The sequence below is a fragment of the Oncorhynchus kisutch genome, unplaced genomic scaffold (genome assembly GCF_002021735.2).
Source record: "Oncorhynchus kisutch isolate 150728-3 unplaced genomic scaffold, Okis_V2 scaffold1877, whole genome shotgun sequence".
Lineage (NCBI taxonomy): Eukaryota > Metazoa > Chordata > Actinopteri > Salmoniformes > Salmonidae > Oncorhynchus > Oncorhynchus kisutch.
In genome coordinates this window covers 15508-39040 of record NW_022263822.1, presented here as the reverse complement: position 1 = coordinate 39040, position 23533 = coordinate 15508, and the positions used below count along the sequence as shown (strand labels likewise).

The following is a 23533-nucleotide window of genomic DNA, read 5'->3' as shown; positions in this document are numbered from 1 at the left end:
TTGTATGATGACAATTTACAAATACTCCAGAATGTTATGAAGAGTGATCAGATGAATTACAATTAATTGCAAAGTCCCTCTTTGCCATGCAAATGAACAGAATCACCCAAAAACATTTCCACTGCATTTCAGCCCTGCCACAAAAGGACCAGCTGACATCATGTCAGTGATTCTCTCATTAACACAGGTATGAGTGTTGACGAGGACAAGGCTGGAGAACACTCTGTCATGCTGATTGAGTTCGAATAACAGACTGGAAGCTTCAAAAGGAGGGTGGTGCTTGGAATCATTGTTCTTCCTTTGTCAACCATGGTTACCTGCAAGGAAACACGTGCCGTCATCATTGCTTTGCACAAAAATGCTTCACAGGCAAGGATATTGCTGCCAGTAAGATTGCACTTAAATCAACCATTTATCGGATCATCAAGAACGTCAAGGAGAGTGGTAAAATTGTTGTGAAGGTTTCAAGGAAAAACATCAGGGACAGACTGATATTCTGCAAAAGGTACAGGGATTGGACTGCTGAGGACTGGGATAAAGTCATTTTCTCTGATGAATCCCCCTTCCGATTGTTTGGGGCATCCGGAAAAAAGCTTGTCCGGAGAAGACCATCAGTCCTGTGTCATGCCAACAGTAAAGCATCCTGAGACCATTCATGTGTGGGGTTGCTTCTTAGCCAAGGGATTGGGCTCACTCACAATTTTGCCTAAGAACACAGCCATGAATAAAGAATGGTACAAACACATTCTCCGAGAGCAACTTCTCCCAACCATCCAGGAACAGTTTGGTGACGAACAATGCCTTTTCCAGAATGATGGAGCACCTTGGCATAAGTGATAACTAAGTGGCTCGGGGAACAAAACATAGATATTTTGGGTCCATGGCCAGGAAACTCCCCAGACCTGAATCCCATTGAGAACTTGTGGACAATCCTCAAGAGGAGGGTGGACAAACAAAACCCCACAAATTCTGACAAACTTCCAGCATTGATTATGCAATAATGGCTGTCATCAGTCAGGATGTGGCCCAGAAGTTAATTGACAGCATGCCAGGGCAGATTACAGAGGTCTTGAAAAGAAGGGTCAACAAATATTGATTCTTTGCATCAACTTCATGTAATTGTCAATAAAAGCCTTTGATACTTATGAAATGCTTGTAATTATACTTCAGTATTCCATAGTAACATCTGACAAAAATATCTAAAGACACTGAAGCAGCAAACTTTGGATATTAATATTTGTGTCATTTTCAAAACTTTTGGCCAGGACTGTAGCTTGATGGGAGGGGGGACAATTTAATCAATTTTAGAATAAGGCTGTAACATAACAAAATGTGGAAAAAGTCAAGGGGTCTGAATACTTTCCGAAGGCACTATATATCAAGTCATTTGTCACCTAGTACAGCCAGAAGAGGAGCGGCCACTGCTCGGAGCCTGGTTCTTCTCTAGGAGTTTTTACTAGTCCCTCTGCTTCTGTATTGCTTTCCCTTTGGGGTTTTAGTCTTGGTTCCTGCACCCTCTGCGGAGTCGATCAAACACCGGGAGCATCCATTTTTCAGGAAGAAGGCAGAGAGGAAGCCAAAGCCTGAAAACCGCAAGCTTGTGGTGTTTATTTTACGCCTGATACGTTAGGTTAGGGTATCTGTAAAGCACTTAATGACAACTGCAGATGTAAAAAAGGGCTTTATAAAATACATTTGATTGACATGTGTATCACACCAACTGACTGGTTCTTCTGATGTTGTTCACACATGAGACCATGTTGACACATTCTCTACATCCAGAGAGCAACAGCAGGAAAATCACAGAGCTAAGAGTTCTCACCACTGCCCACATTGTGAGGAGATTTTACCAATTCTATCAAGCTAAAAATACAGACAATAGAGAATCTTTATCGCTGTTCTGACTGTGGGAAGAGCTGCAAAATATCAAGGGATCTGATAGTTCAACATTCAACACTGGAGAGAAGCCTGTGAATGTTTTCTCCCAGCAAAGCAACTTAAAAACACACCAACATATACACACAGGAGAAAAGCCTTATTCCTGCTCTGACTGTTGGAAGAGTTTCTCTCAACATGGCCACTTAAAAAGACACCAAAAATATACACAATTGTGAGAATCCTCATCTGTTCTCTGTCTAGTGAAGATTAAAATCATTCCTTCACTTAATTCTCAAGAAATCGTAGCTCACTATTGTAATCCTATTGTTTCTCACTGTGAGGAAAGGGAGCGTTATAGAATGTTAGCCTCTCTTGACTTTACTGATCAGTATTCACCTGGTCAGTTTTGGTGTGTTTTGTTAGCTTCTACTGTAAAGATATTGATATGACCTAGGATTTGCCCTTACGGTTGAATATCCTCTGTGAGGCTGGTTGACTGGGTGGTGCTGTTTCCCTCTGCAGTTTTCTGTGGTAATGAGCTGGTAGACAGAACATGTATCAGATAGAGATGGTATGAACATCAGTTTCCACCATTCATTTGGGTGGATACCTTTTTGTTTCTTAAATTGTATTTTAAAACTAGATTAGTTATTTTAGTCATTAATGATGAATATGTTTGGATAACTTACATAAATTTTTACTGGTCAAACTCTTCCCTTTTGTATAATGAATTACCAAAAAGCAATGTTTCAAGTGACATATTTCCTGTTTTTCTGAAGCTGAACCAGACAGGAAGTTGAAATGAGCATCACAAAGCTAAATCTGACCTATTCACTAACATGTTTTGTCAGCATAAACAGCTGTGAGACCTGCTAGAGTACTGCAACTTTATTGATCTACTGAGTCATCGTAGTTTTTTGGGGGTTAACTTTACATACAGTAAATGTAATGCTTTTGTTTAATTCATGACATTCCAACAAATATCTGTATTTATCTACTCAATACGTGTCACGACACCTCTACACACTGGGACAAGCCAATTTACTAGTCACCAATATTCTCTAAATCAAATCAGGGATGACTGTTCAACAGTCTTATGGGCTGGAGATAGAAGCGGTTTCATTCTCTTGGTACCAGCTTTGATGCACCTGTACCGTCTCTGCTTGCTACATGGTAGCAGGGGGAACAGGCCGTGGCTCGGGTAGATGAGGTTCTTCATCTTCCAAATAAGATGTTATTGATCACATACACATGGTTAACAGATGTTATTGCGAGTGTAACGAAATGCTTGTGCTTCTAGTTCCGACTGTGCAGCAATATCTAGCAAGTAATATCTAGCAATTCCACAACAAATACCTAATACACACAAATCTAAGTAAAGGAATGGAATAAGAATATATATGAATATATGGATAAGCTGTCAGAGTGGCATAGGCTAAGATGCAATAGATATTATAGAATACATACGTATGAGATGAGTAATGCAAGATATGTAAACATTATTCAACTGGCATTATCTCTGTGGCCTTCCACAGAGACCATCTACAATGCATATGTAATGTTCAGCAGTAGTTAGTCCAATACATGTCGTTGTTGCACTACGGTAGTGGGAAACAGGAAGTTCCGGGTTGCCTGCCACCATTCTTCGGAGTAAAGAAAACAACAGAACGGTGTTGTGAGTTTCGTTTTATTACTACAGGTATGTAATAGCACGTTTAAACTGTCTAATAGCGAAAGAGCGTCATAACGTATTAGATAACACAACGTATAAGATATTATCACGTTTGGGAAAGGTTTTGTGTAATTTCTCGTGTCAAAACGAGTGAGTGAAGAACGCGATAAAAAATATTTTACAAGCACACGGAGCGGTGTCCATCACACGTTCATTTGTGAGGCTTTCCAGGTTCATACAGAACTCAGTTGTGTTCGCCTGGGGATGTTCAGTATAAAAACGTTGTGGAAAGTTGCAGACAGAAATGGCCGGAATAGAACTGACATGATTCCTTCGAATCAGAGGCATGTTTGTTCTACATAATACATTTCTATCGGAATGTGGCCAACGTCTCCGTCCTCCTCCTGGAAGCAGCCATGGTACCCGCTTGTCCCTTGCTATGTGAAGCTAGCCAGAATAACAATTAGCCACAATTGTTGGTTCTCCCTCAACATAAAAGGCCCTCATTGAAATTGATGCAAACTGATACAAAATAGTGGAATAATTTCACATTTGGACTAAGCAACACTAAACATGTAAAGGTTTTGAAGACCAAAGAGCTGTCAAAGGACACCAGAAACAAAATTATAGACCTGCACCAGGCTGGGAAGACTGAATCTGCAATAGGTAAGCAGCTTGGTTTGAAGAAATCAACTGTGGTTGATTACGCCGCCAGGGACTCAAATCCTGCAGTGCCAGACGTGTACCCCTGCTTAAGCCAGTACATGTCCAGGCCCGTCTGAAGTTTGCTAGAGAGCATTTGGATGATCCAGAGAAGATTGGGAGAATGTCATATGGTCAGATGAAACCAAAATATAACTTGTTGGTAAAAACTCAACTCATTGTGTTTGGAGGACAAAGAATGCGGAGTTGCATCCAAAGAACACAGTACCTACTGTGAAGCATGGGGGTGGAAACATCATGAGGGCTGTTTTTCTGCAAAGGGACCAGGAAGACTGATTCGTGTAAAGGAAAGAATGAATGGGGCCATGTATCGTGAGATTGAGTGAAAACCTCCTTCCATCAGCAAGGGCATTGAAGATGAAACATGGCTGGGTCTTTCAGCATGACAATGATCCCAAACACACCGCCCGGGCAACGAAGGAGTGGCTTCGTAAGAAGCATTTCAAGGTCCTGGAGAGGCCTAGCCAGTCTCCAGATCTCAACCCCATAGAAAATCTTTGGAGGTTGAAAGTCCGTGTTGCCCAGCAACAGCCCCAAAACATCACTACTCTAGAGGAGATCTGCATGGAGGAATGGGCCAAAATACCAGCAACAGTGTGTGAAAACCTTGTGAAGACTTACAGAAAACATTTGACCTCTGTCATTGCCAACAAAGGGTATATAACAAAGTAGTGAGATAGACTTTTGTTATTGACCAAATACTTATTTTCCACCATAATTTGCAAATAAATTCATAAAAAATCCTACAAATATGATTTTCTGGAAAAAAAATTCTTCTCATTTTGTCTGTCATAGTTTAAGTGTAGCTATGATGAAAATTACAGGCCTCTCATCTTCTTAAGTGGGAGAACTTGCACAATTGGTGGCTGACTAAATACTTTTTTGCCCCACTGTATGTGAATTTAGGAAATCTACTATAGGTTATGTGCACTGTAATTTAAAGTGTGCACTTTGTCTTATGTGAAATTAATAAATGGTTTGTTTTCAATGTTTAGCTACCTGATCTAATATCATTTTTTGAGAATAAAGAAAGTACCAGAACTCTCAAGACAATAACTTTTGGGTGGGCCATTTTCTCTTCATTACTACAGGCCAACTCCGATTATGTCTGAGGCCGGTAACATCAAAAGTGAGGACAAACCCAATCTACAGTCACTGGGTCCTGATTGTGACAGTGGAGCCCAGTTTGCACTGCAGGATCCAGAAATGGCATCAGTGAAGCTGGAAGACTGCAGTCAAACACTGGAGCTGAATGTCAACATTAAAGATGAAGAAGAGGAGGAGAAGATTGGGGAATCTGTTTACGATGGTAAGAGCAGGTTCTGTCTATAAGTTATCTTCATAAGTTAGACCTCCATAAGTTATTGATAGGTGTAATTCTGTAAATCTGACATCTGACATCAGACATCCTTGAACAAGTTCTATGAAATGAGTCTGTGTAGTTACTAACCCTTGTGATAGTGAGTGGAGGATGATATGACTCATAATATTCACCCCTTTTTGCCTTCAACTGCTGAACAGCTTTTAGGACTGAGACCCCATGGAGACACACTAGACATTTGTCTGAGTGAATCTGATAATATTTCTGATTGTCTTGACTCACCGTCAAATAAAAAATTGCAAGTGAGCGAAGTCTGTTTCTACAAAAAATCTAGCTCCCTCTTGAGTATTTTATGTGTCTTCATTTTTAATCGCAGCGCTTAAAGCATCAGACAAGCTCAGTAGCCTCCATATAGTTGATTTTATTTCAACACATATATTGACTAGGGAACGATTGGTCGAAAAAAATAAAGACTCGGTCGACCAGGATAATTTTTTTTGTCGGGACATCCCTAATAGTTTTATTCCCTTTATTGTACAGCCTTATGAAGCCATGTGTATATCACCCCAACTGACTGGTTCTTATGATGTTGTTCACACAGGAGACCATGTTGAGACATTCTCTACATCCAGAGAGCAACAGCAGGAAGATCACAGAGCTAAGAGGTCTCACCAATGCCCACATTGTGAGGAGATTTTCCCAATTCTATCAAAGTTAAAAATACACACAGGAGATAATCTGTATTCCTGCACTGACTGTGGGAAGAGTTTCACAACATCACAGGCTCTGACAGTTCATCGGCGAGTGCACACTGGAGAAAAACCTTACTCCTGTTCTGACTGTGGGGAGAGTTTCTCGCATCAGAGCAACTTAAAAACACACCAACGTATACATACAGGAGAGAAGCCTTACTCCTGCTCTGACTGTGGGGAGAGTTTCTCTCAACAGAGCAGCTTAAAAACACACCAACGTATGCACACAGGAGAGAAGCCTTACTCCTGCTCTGCCTGTGGGAAGAGTTTCACCTCATCAAGCAGCTTAAAAAAACACCAACGTGTACACACAGGAGAGAAGCCTTACTACTGCTCTGATTGTGGGGCGATTTTCTCTCAGCAGAGCAGCTTAAAGTCACACCAACTTATACATACAGGAGAGAAGCATTACTTCTGCTCTGATTGTGGAAAATGTTTCACAAGATCAGTTGAGCTAAGAGTTCATCGGAGAACACACACAGGAGAGAAGCCTTACTGCTGCACTGACTGTGGGAAGAGTTTCTCTCAACAGGGCCACTTAAAATGTCACCAGCGAATACACACAGGAGAGAAGCCTTACTACTGCTCTGACTGTGGGAGGAATTTTTTTCAACAGAGTGGCTTAAAGTCACACCAACGTATACACACAGGAGAGAAGCCTTACGCGTGCTCTGACTGTGGGAAGAGTTTTTCAAATCAGAGCAACTTAAAAACACACCAACGTATACATAAAGGAGAGAAGCCTTACTCCTGCTCTGACTGTGGGAAGTGCTTCACAACATCAACTGAGCTAAAAGTTCATCAAAGAAGACACACAGGAGAGAAGCCTTACTACTGCTCTGACTGTGGGAAGAGTTTCACCCGATTGGCTACCTTAAAAACACATCAATGTATCCGTAAAGGAGAGAATTCACATCACTTCTCTCAGACCAGCTAAGATTAAAGTCACTCCATCAATTAATCCTCATCTCATAAAAGAAGTGGTAACATTAAGATAGTGTTACTCTATTGTAATCATATTGTTTCTCACTGAGGGAACTGTGAAGAGGAAAGAGTGCGTTACAGAATCATGTCATTGGAAAGTCTATCCTTTTTTTAATGCACCATTTGCACATGTGTTGATGTTGTGGTGGTGCTGGAGATGATGAATATGAAGAAATTTCCCTTTAAGACAAAACAAAAGGAGGGTGGTTGGTCGGGTGGATAGATGGGTCTGCATATAACATGAACGTCTTGCAAACCAAAGGCATATAACATGAACGTCTTGCAACCCAAAGGCATATAACATGAACGTCTTGCAACCCAAAGGCATATAACATGAACGTCTTGCAACCCAAAGGCATATAACATGAACGTCTTGCGACCCAAAGGCATATAACATGAACGTCTTGCGACCCAAAGGCATATAACATGAACGTCTTGCAACCCAAAGGCATATAACATGAACGTCTTGCAACCCAAAGGCATATAACATGAACGTCTTGCAACCCAAAGGCATATAACATGAACGTCTTGCAACCCAAAGGCATATAACATGAACGTCTTGCAACCCAAAGGCATATAACATGAACGTCTTGCAACCCAAAGGCATATAACATGAACGTCTTGCAACCCAAAGGCATATAACATGAACGTCTTGCAACCCAAAGGCATATAACATGAACGTCTTGCAACCCAAAGGCATATAACATGAACGTCTTGCAACCCAAAGGCATATAACATGAACGTCTTGCAACCCAAAGGCATATAACATGAACGTCTTGCAACCCAAAGGCATATAACATGAACGTCTTGCAACCCAAAGGCATATAACATGAACGTCTTGCAACCCAAAGGCATATAACATGAACGTATTGCAACCCAAAGGCATATAACATGAACGTATTGCAACCCAAAGGTTTCACGTTCGAATCTCATCATGGACAATTTTAGCATTTGAACTAATAAGCACCTTTTCCAACTACACTACATGGACAAAAGTATGTGTACACCTGCTCGTGGAACATCTCATTCCAAAATCATGGACCTTAATATGGACCTGGTCCCCCTTTTGCTGCTGTAACAGCCCCCACTCTTGTGGGAAGGCTTTCCACTAGAAGTTGTAACATTGCTACGGGAACGTGCTTCCATTCAGACACAAGAGCATTAGTGAGGTTGGGCACTGATGTTGGGTGATTAGGCCTGGCTCGCAGTCGATATTCCAATTCATCCCAAAGGTGTTCGATGGGGTTGAGATCAGGGCTCTGTGCAGGCCAGTCAAGTTCTTTCAAACCGTTTTTGACACCATTTCTGTATGGACGTGTATTTGTGCTCGGGGGTATTGTCATATTGAAACAGGAAAGGGCCTTCCCCAAACTGGTGCCAAAGTTGGCAGCACAGAGTGATCTATAATGTCATTGTATGCTGTAGCGTTAAGATTTCCCTTCACTGGAACTATGGAGCCTAGCCCGAACCATGAAAAACAGCCCCACACCATTATTCCTCCACCAAACTTTACAGTTGGCACTATGCATTGGGGCTGGTAGCGTTTGCCTGGCATTCACCAAACACAGATTTTTCTGTGGGACTGCCAGATGATGAAGAGTGATTCATAACTCCAGACAACACGTTTACACTGCTTCAGAGTCCAATAGCGGCGAGCTTTATACCCCTCCAGCCAATGCTTGGCATTGCGCATGGTGATCTTAGTCTTGTGTGCGGCTACTCGGCCATGGAAACCCATTTCATGAAGCTCCCGATGAACAGTTCTTCTGCTGCTGTTGCTTCCAGAAGCAGTTTGGAACTCGATAGGACAGGCGATTTTTACGTGCTAAGCGCTTCAGCTCTCTGTGGTCCCGTTCTTTGAGCTTGTGTGGCTTACCACTTTGTGGTTGAGCCGTTGTTGCTCCTAGATGTTTTCATAATAACAGCACTTACAGTTGAACAGGGCAGCTCTAGCAAGGAAGAAACATGACGAACTGACTTGTTGGAAAAGTGGCATCCTATGACGGTGCCACATTGAAAGTCACTGAGCTCTTCAGTATCAGTAAGGCCATTCTACTTCCAATGTTTGTCTATGGAGATGGAGATTGCATGGCCGTGTGCTCGATTTTATACTCCTGTCAGCAACGGGTGTGGCTGAAGTAGCCAAATCCACTATTTTGTGTGTATATATAGTGTACTTAGCATGTTAATTAATGTTTGCAACAACAAATTGGAATTTGTAAAATATCATACGCATCGCAAATTCGTAACATATTGTACGAATTGTAATTCATACATCTTAGAAATCGTATTACATTCATAGGCCAATGTAACATAACATACTGTATCATACTAAATTGAGTGGTATGGTTTTGCTCTGACACCAAGTTCTCCCTCTGCAGTTCTCTGTTGGGAGTGAGCTAGTAGACACATGTATCAGAAAGAGATGGTGTGATGATCAGTTCTCTGTGGGAATGAGCTAGTAGACACATGTATCAGATAGAGATGGTGTGATGATCAGTTCTCTGTGGGAATGAGCTAGTAGACACATGTATCAGATAGAGATGGTGTGATGATCAGTTCTCTGTGGGAATGAGCTAGTAGACACATGTATCAGATAGAGATGGTGTGATGATCAGTTCTCTGTGGGAATGAGCTAGGAGACACATGTATCAGATAGAGATGGTGTGATGATCAGTTCTCTGTGGGAATGAGCTAGGAGACACATGTATCAGATAGAGATGGTGTGATGATCAGTTCTCTGTGGGAATGAGCTAGTAGACACATGTATCAGATAGAGATGGTGTGATGATCAGTTCTCTGTGGGAATGAGCTAGGAGACACATGTATCAGATAGAGATGGTGTGATGATCAGTTCTCTGTGGGAATGAGCTAGGAGACACATGTATCAGATAGAGATGGTGTGATGATCAGTTCTCTGTGGGAATGAGCTAGGAGACACATGTATCAGATAGAGATGGTGTGATGATCAGTTCTCTGTGGGAATGAGCTAGGAGACACATGTATCAGATAGAGATGGTGTGATGATCAGTTCTCTGTGGGAATGAGCTAGGAGACACATGTATCAGATAGAGATGGTGTGATGATCAGTTTTCACCATTACTTTGGGTGGATTCTCTTTTTTACTACATAATGACTTTTGTTTAATGATACACAGGCTATGAAACGACTTCCCTGTTTATTAAATTGTCTTTTAAAACTAGATTCATTATTATAGTAATTGATCATTAATACATTTGGATAACTGTAATGAAATTAATTTATCTGCTAATGAAAAATAAACATTCTACATGAATTTGTGCCGTCAACCTTTGTTTTTTGGGTTATCTATACAGAAAATACAATGTTAATTTCTAATTGACATGTTTGTCTACTCAAAACATGTGACTACACCTTTACACATCACCATGGGGACAAGCCAATTTGCTAGCCACCAGTAATTGCTACAATGCACACAAATAGATGTTTTGCAGTAGAAAATACTTACATGTGTTTCTTATTAAATAACAGTTCAATAAAAATTATATTGTGCAATGAAACCAAGTGTATTCATCATTTTGTTGGATTAAAAGTACTTACAAATGTTTGATTGTGTGCACTCGCCGTGTGATCTTTTATAGAACTCACCAGCATGTGGTCCTAAAGACTGGAAATGAGTTGAGCCATCTCAATGGGGAAAGAATATGGTTTGGGATGAATCCAGGAAATAAAGTCTGAGGTTAACACAGGCTTAGGAGATCTTATATGTTTTTGTTCTACGAGATCATATCAGTCATTTAACATGACCTGTATGAATTATGAAGCATTTGTGCTTTATGTGATACATAACTAGCAAAATGCAAAAAAAAGTGATGTTAGCTGATGATGAACTCATAGAACAAAACGTATAAGATCTCCTAAGCCTGTGTTTACCATAGACCTTCTTTTAGTGCCTACAAAAAGACTATTGCTCTCGATTGCTTTGGAGCGTGGGGAGGGGGCATGATCACTGAGAGTGCGTTCTTCTTGCTTGGTGTTTATTGGTGGTGTTCAGACCAACGTTAAATGTGCATCACTGCCACCTGGCCTGGAGTGGGATAGAGACATGTGGTTCTGTCCTGGTGACATCACAGGGTCAGAGAGAACTCATGACTGTAGTCATACAAAACACTCTAGTCTCTCAGCCCATAAGAACCATTCATACTGTCAGATCTAATATGAAGAACTGAATACAACCATAAGAACCATTCATACTGTCAGATCTAATATGAAGAACTGAATACAACCATAAGAACCATTCAGTGTCAGATCTAATATGAAGAACTGAATACAACCATAAGAACCATTCATACTGTCAGATCTAATATGAAGAACTGAATACAACCATAAGAACTATTCATACTGTCAGATCTAATATGAAGAACTGAATACAACCATAAGAACCATTCATACTGTCAGATCGAATATGAAGAACTGAATACAACCATAAGAACCATTCATACTGTCAGATCTCATATGAAGAACTGAATACTAAAGAGAAGAAGAGGTTGACCAGTACATATTCATGTAACTTTATTTTTCATTGGCAGATCAATAAACTTAACTTATGCAATTATCCAAACACATTCATTATCAATGACTAAAACAAATCTGCTTTTAAAAGATAACTTAATAAACACATGTAGTTGTTTCATAACCTGTGTATCATTAAACAGTTGTTTAATAGCAAAAATAATCCCCCCAAACTAATGCTGAAAACTGATCATCTCTATCTGATACATAGTGTCTATTTCATTCCCACAGAGAACTGCAGAGGGACAACCTGAATGAAAGCAAGTGTTCCAACATCTGGTGGAAAGCCTTCCCGGGAAGAGCCTGTTATAGCTGCAAAAGGGGGACCAACTCCATATTAATACCCATGTTTTTGGAATGAGATGTTCGATGCGCAGGTGTCCACATGCTTTTGGTCATGTAATGTAGAATACAAATTGTAGGACGTATAAATTACAATTTATATGATATGTTATGAATTGGAATTTGTAAAATATGTTACAAATGTTCAATTTGTTACGAATTACAATTTATTGTTGCTAATGCTAGCTAGGTGGCTATGCTTTGGGTTAAGTTTAGGGTTAGGGGAAAAACTTTTGGGGGGAGGGTTTGCTAACATGCTAAGGAGCGGCATGCTAAGCTAACATGCTAAGGAGCGGCATGCTAAGCTAACATGCTAAGGAGCGGCATGCTAAGCTAACATGCTAAGTAGCGGCATGCTAAGCTCACATGCTAAGGAGTGGCATGCTAAGCTAACATGCTAAGGAGCGGCATGCTAAGTAGTATCTAAAAAGTAGTAAGACATTGCAAAGTTGCATATTAGCTCAAATAAGCTAAAGTCATCTGTGATGAGATTCAAACATGAAACCTTTGGGTTGCTAGATGTTCGTGTTATACGCCCAGCCGTCCAAAGAGCAGGAGTAAGGCTTCTCTCCTGTGTGTATACAGTGGGTGTGTTTTTAAGCTGACCAGTTGAAATTCTCCCTACAGAAAGAGTCAGACCAGACTGAGAGGGAAGCAGTACCACCACATCAACTGTTAAACTATAAACTGTTTGTTTTTAAAATGAGAAGCTTTACAGAAGATATTTAACACTAAGTGAAAATCCAAGGTCATCTCAATATCTTTACATTAGAAGCTAACAAAACACACCAAAACAGACAAGGTGCACAGTGATATGTAAAGTAAAGAGGCTAACATTCTAGAACGCTCCCTTTCCTCTGCATTGTTCTCTCACAGTGAGAAACAATAGGATTACAATAGTGTTCTACACTTTCTTCATTTGATCCAATTTACTGTTACAACTTATTTTATGACTCTAATCTTAACTGTTCTGAGAGAACTGGCGGTGGTGAGACCTCTTTGCTCTCTTCATGCTGTTGCTCTCAACACTGTCTTCTGTATGGGCATAGACAGACTTTACAATTGGAGGATGCATTTAATGCATATTTTATAATATTCAATAGGCTACATCTGTCGGTACATATATGTGACAAATATATAATATCTTATAACTAGCTCTATTAAAGGGAAAGGAAGCACCAACCAAACATCAACACGTGAAAATGACATCATCAACCAATTAGTAGGCAATGCCTCCTCGTAAATTGGTCAAAAATCACACGATGCCCACCCATGATGTCATTAGAAACACTTATCTTCCTCAATCTTTTTTTACTACAGAAACACGCAATATTCACATGTTGATGTTGGGGTGGTGCTGGATATGAGGAATATCCCTTTAAGTTAACAGTCTAAAATGTGCTAAATGCTCTGCAGTTGTGCATTTGGTTTGCTAATTTAGTAGTTAGTTAGCTAACTTCTCCTGGATGCTGTCTATTATATGCTGTCTAAAATATATAAATATATATTTTTGCGTGCAGTTACCTAATATTATGGTATGGCACAAGGTCAGTATGAAGGTATGACAATCTGGATAACACCCAAGCCTAGCTAAGGTGTCCAATAGAGACAAAATATTCCCACAGGCAGTGCAGTACACACAAGCTTTTCCCCAGTGGAGGCCTTTTCCACAGTCAGACAAGGAGTAAGGCTTCTCTTGGTCTAAGAAGCAGTAGATCTGTTCTATGTGCACTATTTCTATGCTTCCCGTTTCTGAAGTTTTGTTTTTTACTTCCATTTTTGTACAACAGCTGAAAATACAATATTTTGATAATGGAAAATATATTTCACAGCGGTTTAGATGGTACAATGATTCACTACACAATGACTGCTTATTTTGTCACAAACTGGAGGCTATTAGAACTATTGCAATTTTAACATGCAGGAAATGGTGGAGTGATTTCTACATAGTGCATCTTTAAGTGATGGAGTGACTTTAATTCTTAGCTGGTCTGAGAGAACTGATGAGGCTTCTGCCCTTTATGTATACATTTGTGGCGTTTTAAGGTATCCAATCGGGAGAAACTCTTCCCACAGTCAGAGCAGGAGTAAGGCTTCTCTCCTGTGTGTATACGTTGGTGCGCTTCTAAGTTGCCCAGTTGGGAGAACCTTTTTCCACAGTCAGAGCAGGAATAAGGCTTCTCTCCTGTATGTATTCGCTGATGACATTTTAACATATCCAATCGGGAGAAACTCTTTCTACAGTCAGAACAGGTGTAAGGCTTCTCTCCTGTGTGTGATCTTTTATGAACCTTTAGCTCAGCTGATGTTGTGAAGCACTTCCCACACTCAGAGCAGGAGTAAGGCTTCTCTCCTGTGTGTATACGTTGGTGTGCTTCTAAGTTGCCCAGTTGAGAGAAACTCTTACCACAGTCAGAGCAGGAGTAAGGCTTCTCTCCTGTATGTATTCGTTGGTGACATTTTAACATATCCAATTGGGAGAAACTCTTTCCACATTCAGAGCAGTAATAAGGCTTCTCTCCAGTGTGCACTCTCTGATGAACTGTCAGAGCTTGTGATGTTGTGAAGCTCTTCCCACAGTCAGTGCAGGAGAAAGGCTTCTCTCCTGTGTGTATACGTTTGTGTGTTTTTAAGTTGCCCAGTTGAGAGAAACACTCCCCACAGTAAGAGCAGGAGTAAGGCTTCTCTCCTGTGTGTATACGTTGGTGTGTTTTTAAGCTGCCCAGTTGAGAGAAACTCTTTCCACAGTCAGAGCAGGAGTAAGGCTTCTCTCCTGTGTGTATTCGTTGGTGGGTTTTTAGGTGGCCCTGTTGAGAGAAACTCTCCCCACAGTCAAAGCAGGAGTATGGCTTCTCTCTTGTGTGTATTCGATGGTGGGTTTTTAGATGGCCCTGTTGAGAGAAACTCTCCCCACAGACAAAGCAGAAGTATGGCTTCTCTCCAGTGTGCACTTTCTGATGAGCTGTTAGAGCCTGTGATGTCGTGAATCTCTTCCCACAGTCAGTACAGGGATACAGATTATCTCCTGTGTGTATTTTTAGGTGTATTTTTAGATTTGATAGAATTGGGAAAATCTCCTCACAATGTGGGCAGTGGTGAGACCTGTTAGCTCTGTGATCTTCCTGCTGTTGCTCTCTGGATGTAGAGAATGTCTCAACATGGTCTCCTGTGTGAAGAACATCAGAAGAACCAATCAGTTGGTGTGATACACATGTCAATCAAATGTATTTTATGAAGCCCTTTTTACATCAGCAGTTTTCACAAAGTGCTTTAAAATATATCCAGCTTAAACCCTCAAAGAGCAAGCAATGCAGATGTAGAAGCACATTGGCTAGGAAAAACTCCCTAGAAAGGAGGAACCAGGCTCTGAGGGGTGGCCAGTCCTCTTCTGGCTGTACCAGTAACATATGAACTCATCAGTAGACTGTACAATCCAAACGGGGAATACATCTATTCTAAAAGTGGGTAACAGTCTGGCTTGTGGTCTATATAAATGCAACATGTAAAGTGTTGGTCGAAAGGTGAGCTGAAATAAAATATCCCAGAAATGTTTCATATTCACAAAAATACTATTTCTCAAAATGTTTTACATCTTTGTTAGTGAGCATTTCTCCATTGCCAAAATAATCCGTCCACCTAACAGGTGTGACATATCAAGAAGCTGATTAAACAACATGATCATTACACAGGTGCACCTTCAGCTGGGGACAAAATGCCACTAAAATGTGCAGTTTTGTCACAACACCACCACAGACGTTTCAAGTTTTGAGGGAGCGTGCAATTAGCATGCTGACTGCAGGAATGTCCACCAAAGCAGTTGCCAGAGAATTTAATGTTAATTTCTCTATCATAAGCCACCTCCAACATCATTGTTGAGAATTTGGCCCGCATGTCCAATCGGCCTCACAACCGCAGACCATGTGTAACCACGCCAGCTTCTTCACATGTGGGATCGTCTGAGACCAGCCACCCGGACAGCTGATGAAACTGAGGAGTATTTCGGTCTGTAATACAGCCCTTTTGTGGGGAGAAACTCATTAAGATGTTTTGGGCCAAGCTTCCAAGTGGGTGGGCCTATGCCCTCGCAGGCCCACCAATGGCTGCTCCCCATGTCTTAAGTGTAAAACTAACGATGACTCAATAATCCACGCCTTCTTGGAGTGCAATACATTTAAAAAGTTATGGGCGGAGTTAGAAAGTTGGCAGAAGTTTTACAATGTAAATTTACTTTGAATCTGTCTATCTGCATATTTCAAGACATGGCATATGGGGGTGCCGTGGAGTAGACCATGCTTTTCTCTCCTCGACAGTGGATGAATCAAATGTAATATTTCCAATATTGAAAGGGTGTAATGAGAAAAACAGAACAGTACAATTTGAGGCCATATGGCATAGAGTGCTATAAGCACTGGAAGGTTCCAGGGGATGAAGGAGAGTGTGAACCATACATGATGTGTATGGTAGCAGTCGAACAGTCGCAAATAGATTCATTTGCTCATGGCGCACAAGACTGTTTGGCTCCTGTCTGGGTGGACTAATCCATTGCGGAGGCCATAGGGATGGCATAGTACATCACTAAGACATGTGCTACTGAAATTGTATATGGTTATACTATGTAAGAACAATGGTGCAACACTAATACAAATTACATTATTTTATAACATGTGCTTTTTCTTCCACGTTTAGATAGCGGTCACTGTCTGCGATTCTGAAACAATATTTTTGAGGAGTGTGGAAACCAACTTAAATAGGTCTGTAAATCAATAGCCTAACTGTTAAATGTACCTGGTTTTAATTTAGTTGGCTTGAATATGGTTTTCCCAAACACATTAATTATATGTGTATGAAACATTAAGCACACCTTCCAAATATTGAAGAAAACAAAAAATCAAGCCATGAGGTCAAAGGAATTGTCCGTAGAGCTCAGAGACAGGATTGTATAGAGGCACAGAGAAGGAGAAGGTCACTAAAAATTGTCTGCAGCATTTAAGGTCCCTAGGCGTCCCGCTAGCTGGACGACTTCCGGTGAAACTGGAGGGTGCGCAAATCAAATAAATAATCATAAAAATGATGGATATTAAACATTTAGGTAAATATAAGTGTCTTATTTCAGCTGAAAGCTTAAATTCTTGTTAATCTAACTGCACTGTCCGATTTACAGTAGCCATTACAGCGAAAACATGCCATGTGATTGTTTGAGGACGGCGCCCCGACATCAAAATATTTTTCCACCGGCACAGGTTGCATAAAATCACAAATAGCGATTAAATATTCACTTACCTTTTTGAAAATCTTCCTCTGATTTGTCATCCAAAGGGTCCCAGCTATAACATGTAGTGTCGTTAGACATAATCCTTCTTTATTTCCCAAAAAGTCAGTTTAGTTGGCGCCATCGATTTGAGTAATCCACTCGTTCAACATGCAGAGAAAGGAAACCGAAAATCTACCCCTAAACTTTGTTTCAACAAGTCAAAATACATTTCTATTTACTCCTCAGATACCCTAAAATGTAATCAAACTATAATATTTCTTACGGAAAGAAGTATGTTCAATGGGAAACCGACTTTAGAAGGTGCGTCCTGTCTTCATGGCGCGCGCAAATACAAATTTCCAAGACTGTGTCCCTGTACTTAAACTGATATTTCTTATTGGTTTTTGAAGTTACAAGCCTGAAACCTTGAACATAGACTGCTGACACCCTGTGGAAGCCATAGGAATTGCATCCAGGGAGCTAATCTGTTTTCGCATTGTCATTACACGGGACAAGTGAGGGGGAAAAAACTTTTATCAATTTTAGAATAAGGATGCAAGTTAACCAAATGTGGAAAATGTCAACGGGTCTGAATACTTTCCGAATGCACTGTATTTACAGAAAGAAGATAGATCCTGCTTCTGTTGCCTGTTTGAGTGTGTTTGATAGCCTATTGATTCTGTGAGCTCCAAGCCTCACGCAATTGCAACATGTCAGATAAAGCAATTTCCCAATTTGAGCAGTTCTTTTGTGGTATGCTGTAATACAGGTTTTAATGTGTGGTATGCTGTAATAAAGGTTTTAATGTGTGGTATGCTGCAAAAGGTTTTAATGTGTGGTATGCTGTAATACAGGTTTTAATGTGTGCTATGCTGTAGAAGGTTTTAATGTGTGGTATGCTGTAATACAGGTTTTAATGTGTGCTATGCTGTAGAAGGTTTTAATGTGTGGTATGCTGTAATACAGGTTTTAATGTGTGGTATGCTGTAATAAAGGTGTTAATGTGTGGTATGTTGTAATAAAGGTGTTAATGTGTGGTATGCTGTAATACAGGTGTTAATGTGTGGTATGTTGTAATACAGGTGTTAATGTGTGGTATGTTGTAATAAAGGTGTTAATGTGTGGTATGCTGTAAAAGGTTTTAATGTGTGGTATGCTGTAATACAGGTGTTAATGTGTGGTATGCTGTAATACAGGTGTTAATGTGTGGTATGCTGTAATACAGGTGTTAATGTGTGGTATGCTGTAATACAGGTGTTAATGTGTGGTATGCTGTAATACAGGTGTTAATGTGTGGTATGTTGTAATACAGGTGTTAATGTGTGGTATGTTGTAATACAGGTGTTAATGTGTGGTATGCTGTAAAAGGTTTTAATGTGTGGTATGCTGTAATAAAGGTGTTAATGTGTGGTATGCTGTAATACAGGTGTTAATGTGTGGTATGTTGTAATACAGGTGTTAATGTGTGGTATGCTGTAATACAGGTGTTAATGTGTGGTATGTTGTAATACAGGTGTTAATGTGTGGTATGCTGTAATAAAGGTGTTAATGTGTGGTATGCTGTAATAAAGGTGTTAATGTGTGGTATGCTGTAATAAAGGTGTTAATGTGTGGTATGCTGTAATACAGGTGTTAATGTGTGGTATGCTGTAATACAGGTTTTAATGTGTGGTATGCTGTAATACAGGTTTTAATGTGTGGTATGCTGTAATACAGGTTTTAATGTGTGGTATGCTGTAATAAAGGTGTTAATGTGTGGTATGCTGTAATACAGGTGTTAATGTGTGGTATGCTGTAATACAGGTGTTAATGTGTGGTATGCTGTAATACAGGTGTTAATGTGTGGTATGCTGTAATAAAGGTGTTAATGTGTGGTATGCTGTAATACAGGTGTTAATGTGTGGTATGTTGTAATACAGGTGTTAATGTGTGGTATGCTGTAATAAAGGTGTTAATGTGTGGTATGCTGTAATACAGGTTTTAATGTGTGGTATGCTGTAAAAGGTTTTAATGTGTGGTATGCTGTAATACAGGTGTTAATGTGTGGTATGCTGTAATACAGGTGTTAATGTGTGGTATGCTGTAATAAAGGTGTTAATGTGTGGTATGCTGTAATACAGGTGTTAATGTGTGGTATGCTGTAATAAAGGTGTTAATGTGTGGTATGCTGTAATAAAGGTGTTAATGTGTGGTATGCTGTAATAAAGGTGTTAATGTGTGGTATGCTGTAATAAAGGTGTTAATGTGTGGTATGCTGTAATACAGGTGTTAATGTGTGGTATGCTGTAATACAGGTGTTAATGTGTGGTATGCTGTAATACAGGTGTTAATGTGTGGTATGCTGTAATACAGGTGTTAATGTGTGGTATGTTGTAATACAGGTGTTAATGTGTGGTATGCTGTAATAAAGGTGTTAATGTGTGGTATGCTGTAATAAAGGTGTTAATGTGTGGTATGCTGTAATACAGGTGTTAATGTGTGGTATGCTGTAATACAGGTGTTAATGTGTGGTATGCTGTAATAAAGGTTTTACAGTAATTTTCCTTTAGAACACATTATAATAATTTATTTAGTATTGTTTACAACTGTTCCAAACAGTCAGAAATATAATATTGTAATCTAACAGCACCTGTTTGCCACACAATAGACTACGCATGCAGCTCTCACTCCAATACCATCCTTTTCTTTTTTCTTTTACTAGAGAACTCAGTTAAGAACAAATTCTTATTTACAAACCCGGGACGACGCTGGGCCAATTGTGCGCCGCCCTATGGGACTCCCAATCACAGCCGGATGGGATGCATCCTGGATTCGAACCAGATGCAGTGTCTTCGACCACTGTGCCACTCTTGCTATCCTTCTTCCTGTTATTATTATAACTATTGTTATGATCATCGTTAAAATAATAAGTAATGTCATTATCATTAGCAGGCTTAGTATAGTAGCCTTGTATATTGTGAATAATGATGAGTGGGAAAGTTAGACACACAAATATCATACCCCCAATACATGCTAACCTCTCACCATTAAAATAAGAGGGGAGGATAGCATTTGTTTTGGCGGAGGGGTATGATGTGTTTTGCATCTGTTACTTTCTCACTCATCATTATTAATGTAGAAGTGTTTAGAAACACATTCTATTCTTATTTAATAAGTGGACTCGAACTAAGGTGAACCCAAGAGCCATCGCCAGCAATCATGGAGTGTTTAGAAACATTCTATTCTTATTTAATAACTGGATAGGAGTGGACTTGAACTAAGGTGAACCCAGAGCCATCGCCAGCAATCAGTTCATCATTATTAACGTAGAAGTGTTTGGAAACATATTCTATTGTTATTTAATAACTGGATAGGAGTGGACTTGAACTAAGGTGAACCCAGAGCCATCGCCAGCAATCATGGAGTGTTTAGAAACATTCTATTCTTATTTAATAACTGGATAGGAGTGGACTTGAACTAAGGTGAACCCAGAGCCATCGCCAGCAATCAGTTCATCATTATTAACGTAGAAGTGTTTGGAAACATATTCTATTGTTATTTAATAACTGGATAAGAGTGGACTTGAACTAAGGTGAACCCAGAGCCATCGCCAGCAATCATGGATCTTTATTTCTTCTTCTCACCAACAGTCATATCTGACATTAAGTTGGCTTACATGCATAATCGTAGCCTATTTTACAAGTGGTGATTTGCAATATCAGCCATTTTATCAATTGATTCTTCAGCGATAAAAGTAATATTTCATCCATGCTTTATGAGTTTAGTTGCCTTTTACTCATTTTAGGTATTTACACTTTTACTTGCATTTCATCTCGTTATAAACAAAATGTCTTCTGCAAAATCTTGTTGCATCAGTCTTGGCCATTAGTCCCCATCTCATAATGGTATATTCTCCTTCCAGCTGCAAACCAAGTGTCAAGGTGGCTATCGTCAATAATGTACCGAATAAGAACTGTGGCTTTAAGCTTCAGTCACTTTGCCTGTAGCCTATTCATGTTAAATACATGGGTTTTCTTCTCCATAATTCTAACAATTTGTTCATTTGCTTCAGTTTCTATGTACCGGGATTCACCTTGCCTGAATTTATTCGGGGAAGTGCTTCTCTATGCAAGTGTCAACATCCTAACCTACTAACAACGATTTGGTCCCAGTCACCACTTTCTAGTTGCAAATGAAGGCTACCCAGCAACAGGTTTTTACCAGTCACCACTTTCTAGTTGCAAATGAAGGCTACCCAGCAACGGGTTTTTACCACATTGGTTCCCTTACTGGTTCATCGGTCCTTGGTTAGCGCTCAGTTTTTCATAATACTTTTACTCAAGGGCCTTTTCACGGGTGGTCCTACAGTTTCCATGGTCCTACAGTTTCCATGGTCCTACAGTTTCCATGGTCTTAAAGTTTCATGAGTTAGACAGTCGGCTTCTGAGTGCAGGTTTTATCACACATGCTTCCCATCCGTGTAGTTTTGGGGGATGTTTAGGGTAAGTAGTTTGCAGTTCCCATGAATAATTGTTAACTCTAGTGGGCCTCAGCTCATTTTACATTTTTTGTATTTTTTTTAACCTTTATTTAACCAGGCAAGTCAGTTAAGAACAAACTCTTATTTTCAATGACGGCCTGGGAACAGTGGGTTAACTGCCTGTTCAGGGGCAGGACGACAGATTTGTACCTTGGCAGCTCGGGGATTCGATCTTGCAACCTTTCGGTACATTGCACAGGCTTCCAGTCGCAACCTGTGTACATTGCACAGGCTTCCAGTCGAAGCTCGCATCCACAACAAGATCATGGTGCCTACAGAGAAACAAAGGGAACAGCCCCTCCCTACCTTCAGGTTATGGTCAAATTCTACATCCCAACCCGAGCGGAATTACTCAAATATAAGTGTAAAAATTTACAAAACAACCATTGCTGTGCAGTCTGGAGTTTGGCAGGGATGTGTGATGTCAGAATTACAGAAGAGATTGAACCTGCTTTTACCATGATTAACAGATTTACCAATCTTCTCCTCCTCTTCTTCATCTTTAATGTTGACATTCAGCTCCAGTGTTTGACTGCAGTCTTCCAGCTTCACTGATGCCATCTCTGGATCCTGCAGTGCAAACTGGGCTCCACTGTCACAATCAGGACCCAGTGACTGAAGATTTGGACTCAGTGTGGAAGGAGAGAGGCAGGCTGGATTTGTCCTCACTGTTGATGTAGTAATAAAGAGAAACAGACACAAAAATTATCGTCTTGACAGTTCTGGAACTTTCTTATTCTGTATAATATGTTTTTTCCTGTTCAATGATCTAATTTCAATAGATCAAGTAGCTAAGCATTGACAACAAAAATTCATTCCCATTTGACACGAAGTGCACACTTTAAATTACACATCGTAAGTGCACTTAACCTATATAGTAGATTTCCTGAATTCCCATACAGTGCATTTCGAAAGTACTCAGACCCCTTCGACTTTTTCCATATTTTGTTATGTTTTACAGCCTTACTCTAAAATGGATCAAATGTATTATTTTCCTCATCAATCTACACACAATACCCCATGACATCACAATATCCCATGACATCACAATACCCCATGACATCACAATACCCCATGACATTCTTGCAAATGTATTAAAAATAAAAAACAGAAATAACTTCTTTATTATTAACTTATTGGATGGCAGGGAGCTCAGCCCCAGTGAGGTACTGTGCCGTAAGTACTACCCTCTGTAGCGCCTTGAAGTCGGATCCCGAGCAGTTGCCATACCAAGCAGTGATGCATGCTCTCGATGTTGCTCCTTTTCCTCTAGTCCATGATCAGCTCCTTTGTCTTGCACCACACTGCATTACAGATTGGGTTAGGGAAGGGTTGAAAATGTCAGTGAAGACACTTTCCAGCTGGTCAGCGCAAGATCTGAGTACGCGTCCTGGTAATCCGTCTGGCCCTGCAGCCTTGTGAATGTTAAGGTCTTACTCACATCGGCTGGAACAGCTGGTGCTCTCATGCATGATTCGGTGTTGCTTGTCTCGAAGCGAGCATAAAAGGCATTTATCTCAACTGGTAGGCTCGCGTAACG

The 23533-nt window shown here is 40.2% G+C and overlaps 2 protein-coding genes across 2 annotated transcripts; one reads left to right on the top strand and one right to left on the bottom strand.

Moving 5' to 3' along the window:
* The first annotated feature begins 3368 nt into the window (after positions 1 to 3368).
* Positions 3369 to 11056, top strand: LOC109884136 (zinc finger protein 501-like). Its single transcript, XM_020476130.2, has 3 exons — positions 3369 to 3577; positions 5365 to 5582; positions 6196 to 11056. Exons 2-3 carry the CDS (start codon positions 5378 to 5380, stop codon positions 7281 to 7283), a joined length of 1293 nt encoding a protein of 430 aa, XP_020331719.2. The 5' UTR covers positions 3369 to 3577; positions 5365 to 5377; the 3' UTR covers positions 7284 to 11056.
* An 810-nt stretch (positions 11057 to 11866) lies between these two features.
* LOC116368205 (zinc finger protein OZF-like) lies at positions 11867 to 22655 on the bottom strand. Its single transcript, XM_031819137.1, has 2 exons — positions 22452 to 22655; positions 11867 to 15389 (listed from the first exon to the last, which is right to left on the bottom strand). Exons 1-2 carry the CDS (start codon positions 22552 to 22554, stop codon positions 14206 to 14208), a joined length of 1287 nt encoding a protein of 428 aa, XP_031674997.1. The 5' UTR covers positions 22555 to 22655; the 3' UTR covers positions 11867 to 14205.
* Between the last annotated feature and the right edge of the window lie 878 nt (positions 22656 to 23533).

Bases quoted from the DNA above. Each gene is read 5' to 3' on its own strand.
- LOC109884136 (XM_020476130.2), top strand. From the start codon at position 5,378: ATGTCTGAGGCCGGTAACATCAAAAGTGAGGACAAACCCAATCTACAG. The intron at 5,583-6,195 runs GTAAGAGCAGGT...TTGTTCACACAG, and splicing joins TGGGGAATCTGTTTACGATG to GAGACCATGTTGAGACATTC.
- LOC116368205 (XM_031819137.1), bottom strand. From the start codon at position 22,554: ATGGCATCAGTGAAGCTGGAAGACTGCAGTCAAACACTGGAGCTGAAT. The intron at 15,390-22,451 runs GTAAAAGCAGGT...TTCTTCACACAG, and splicing joins TGGTAAATCTGTTAATCATG to GAGACCATGTTGAGACATTC.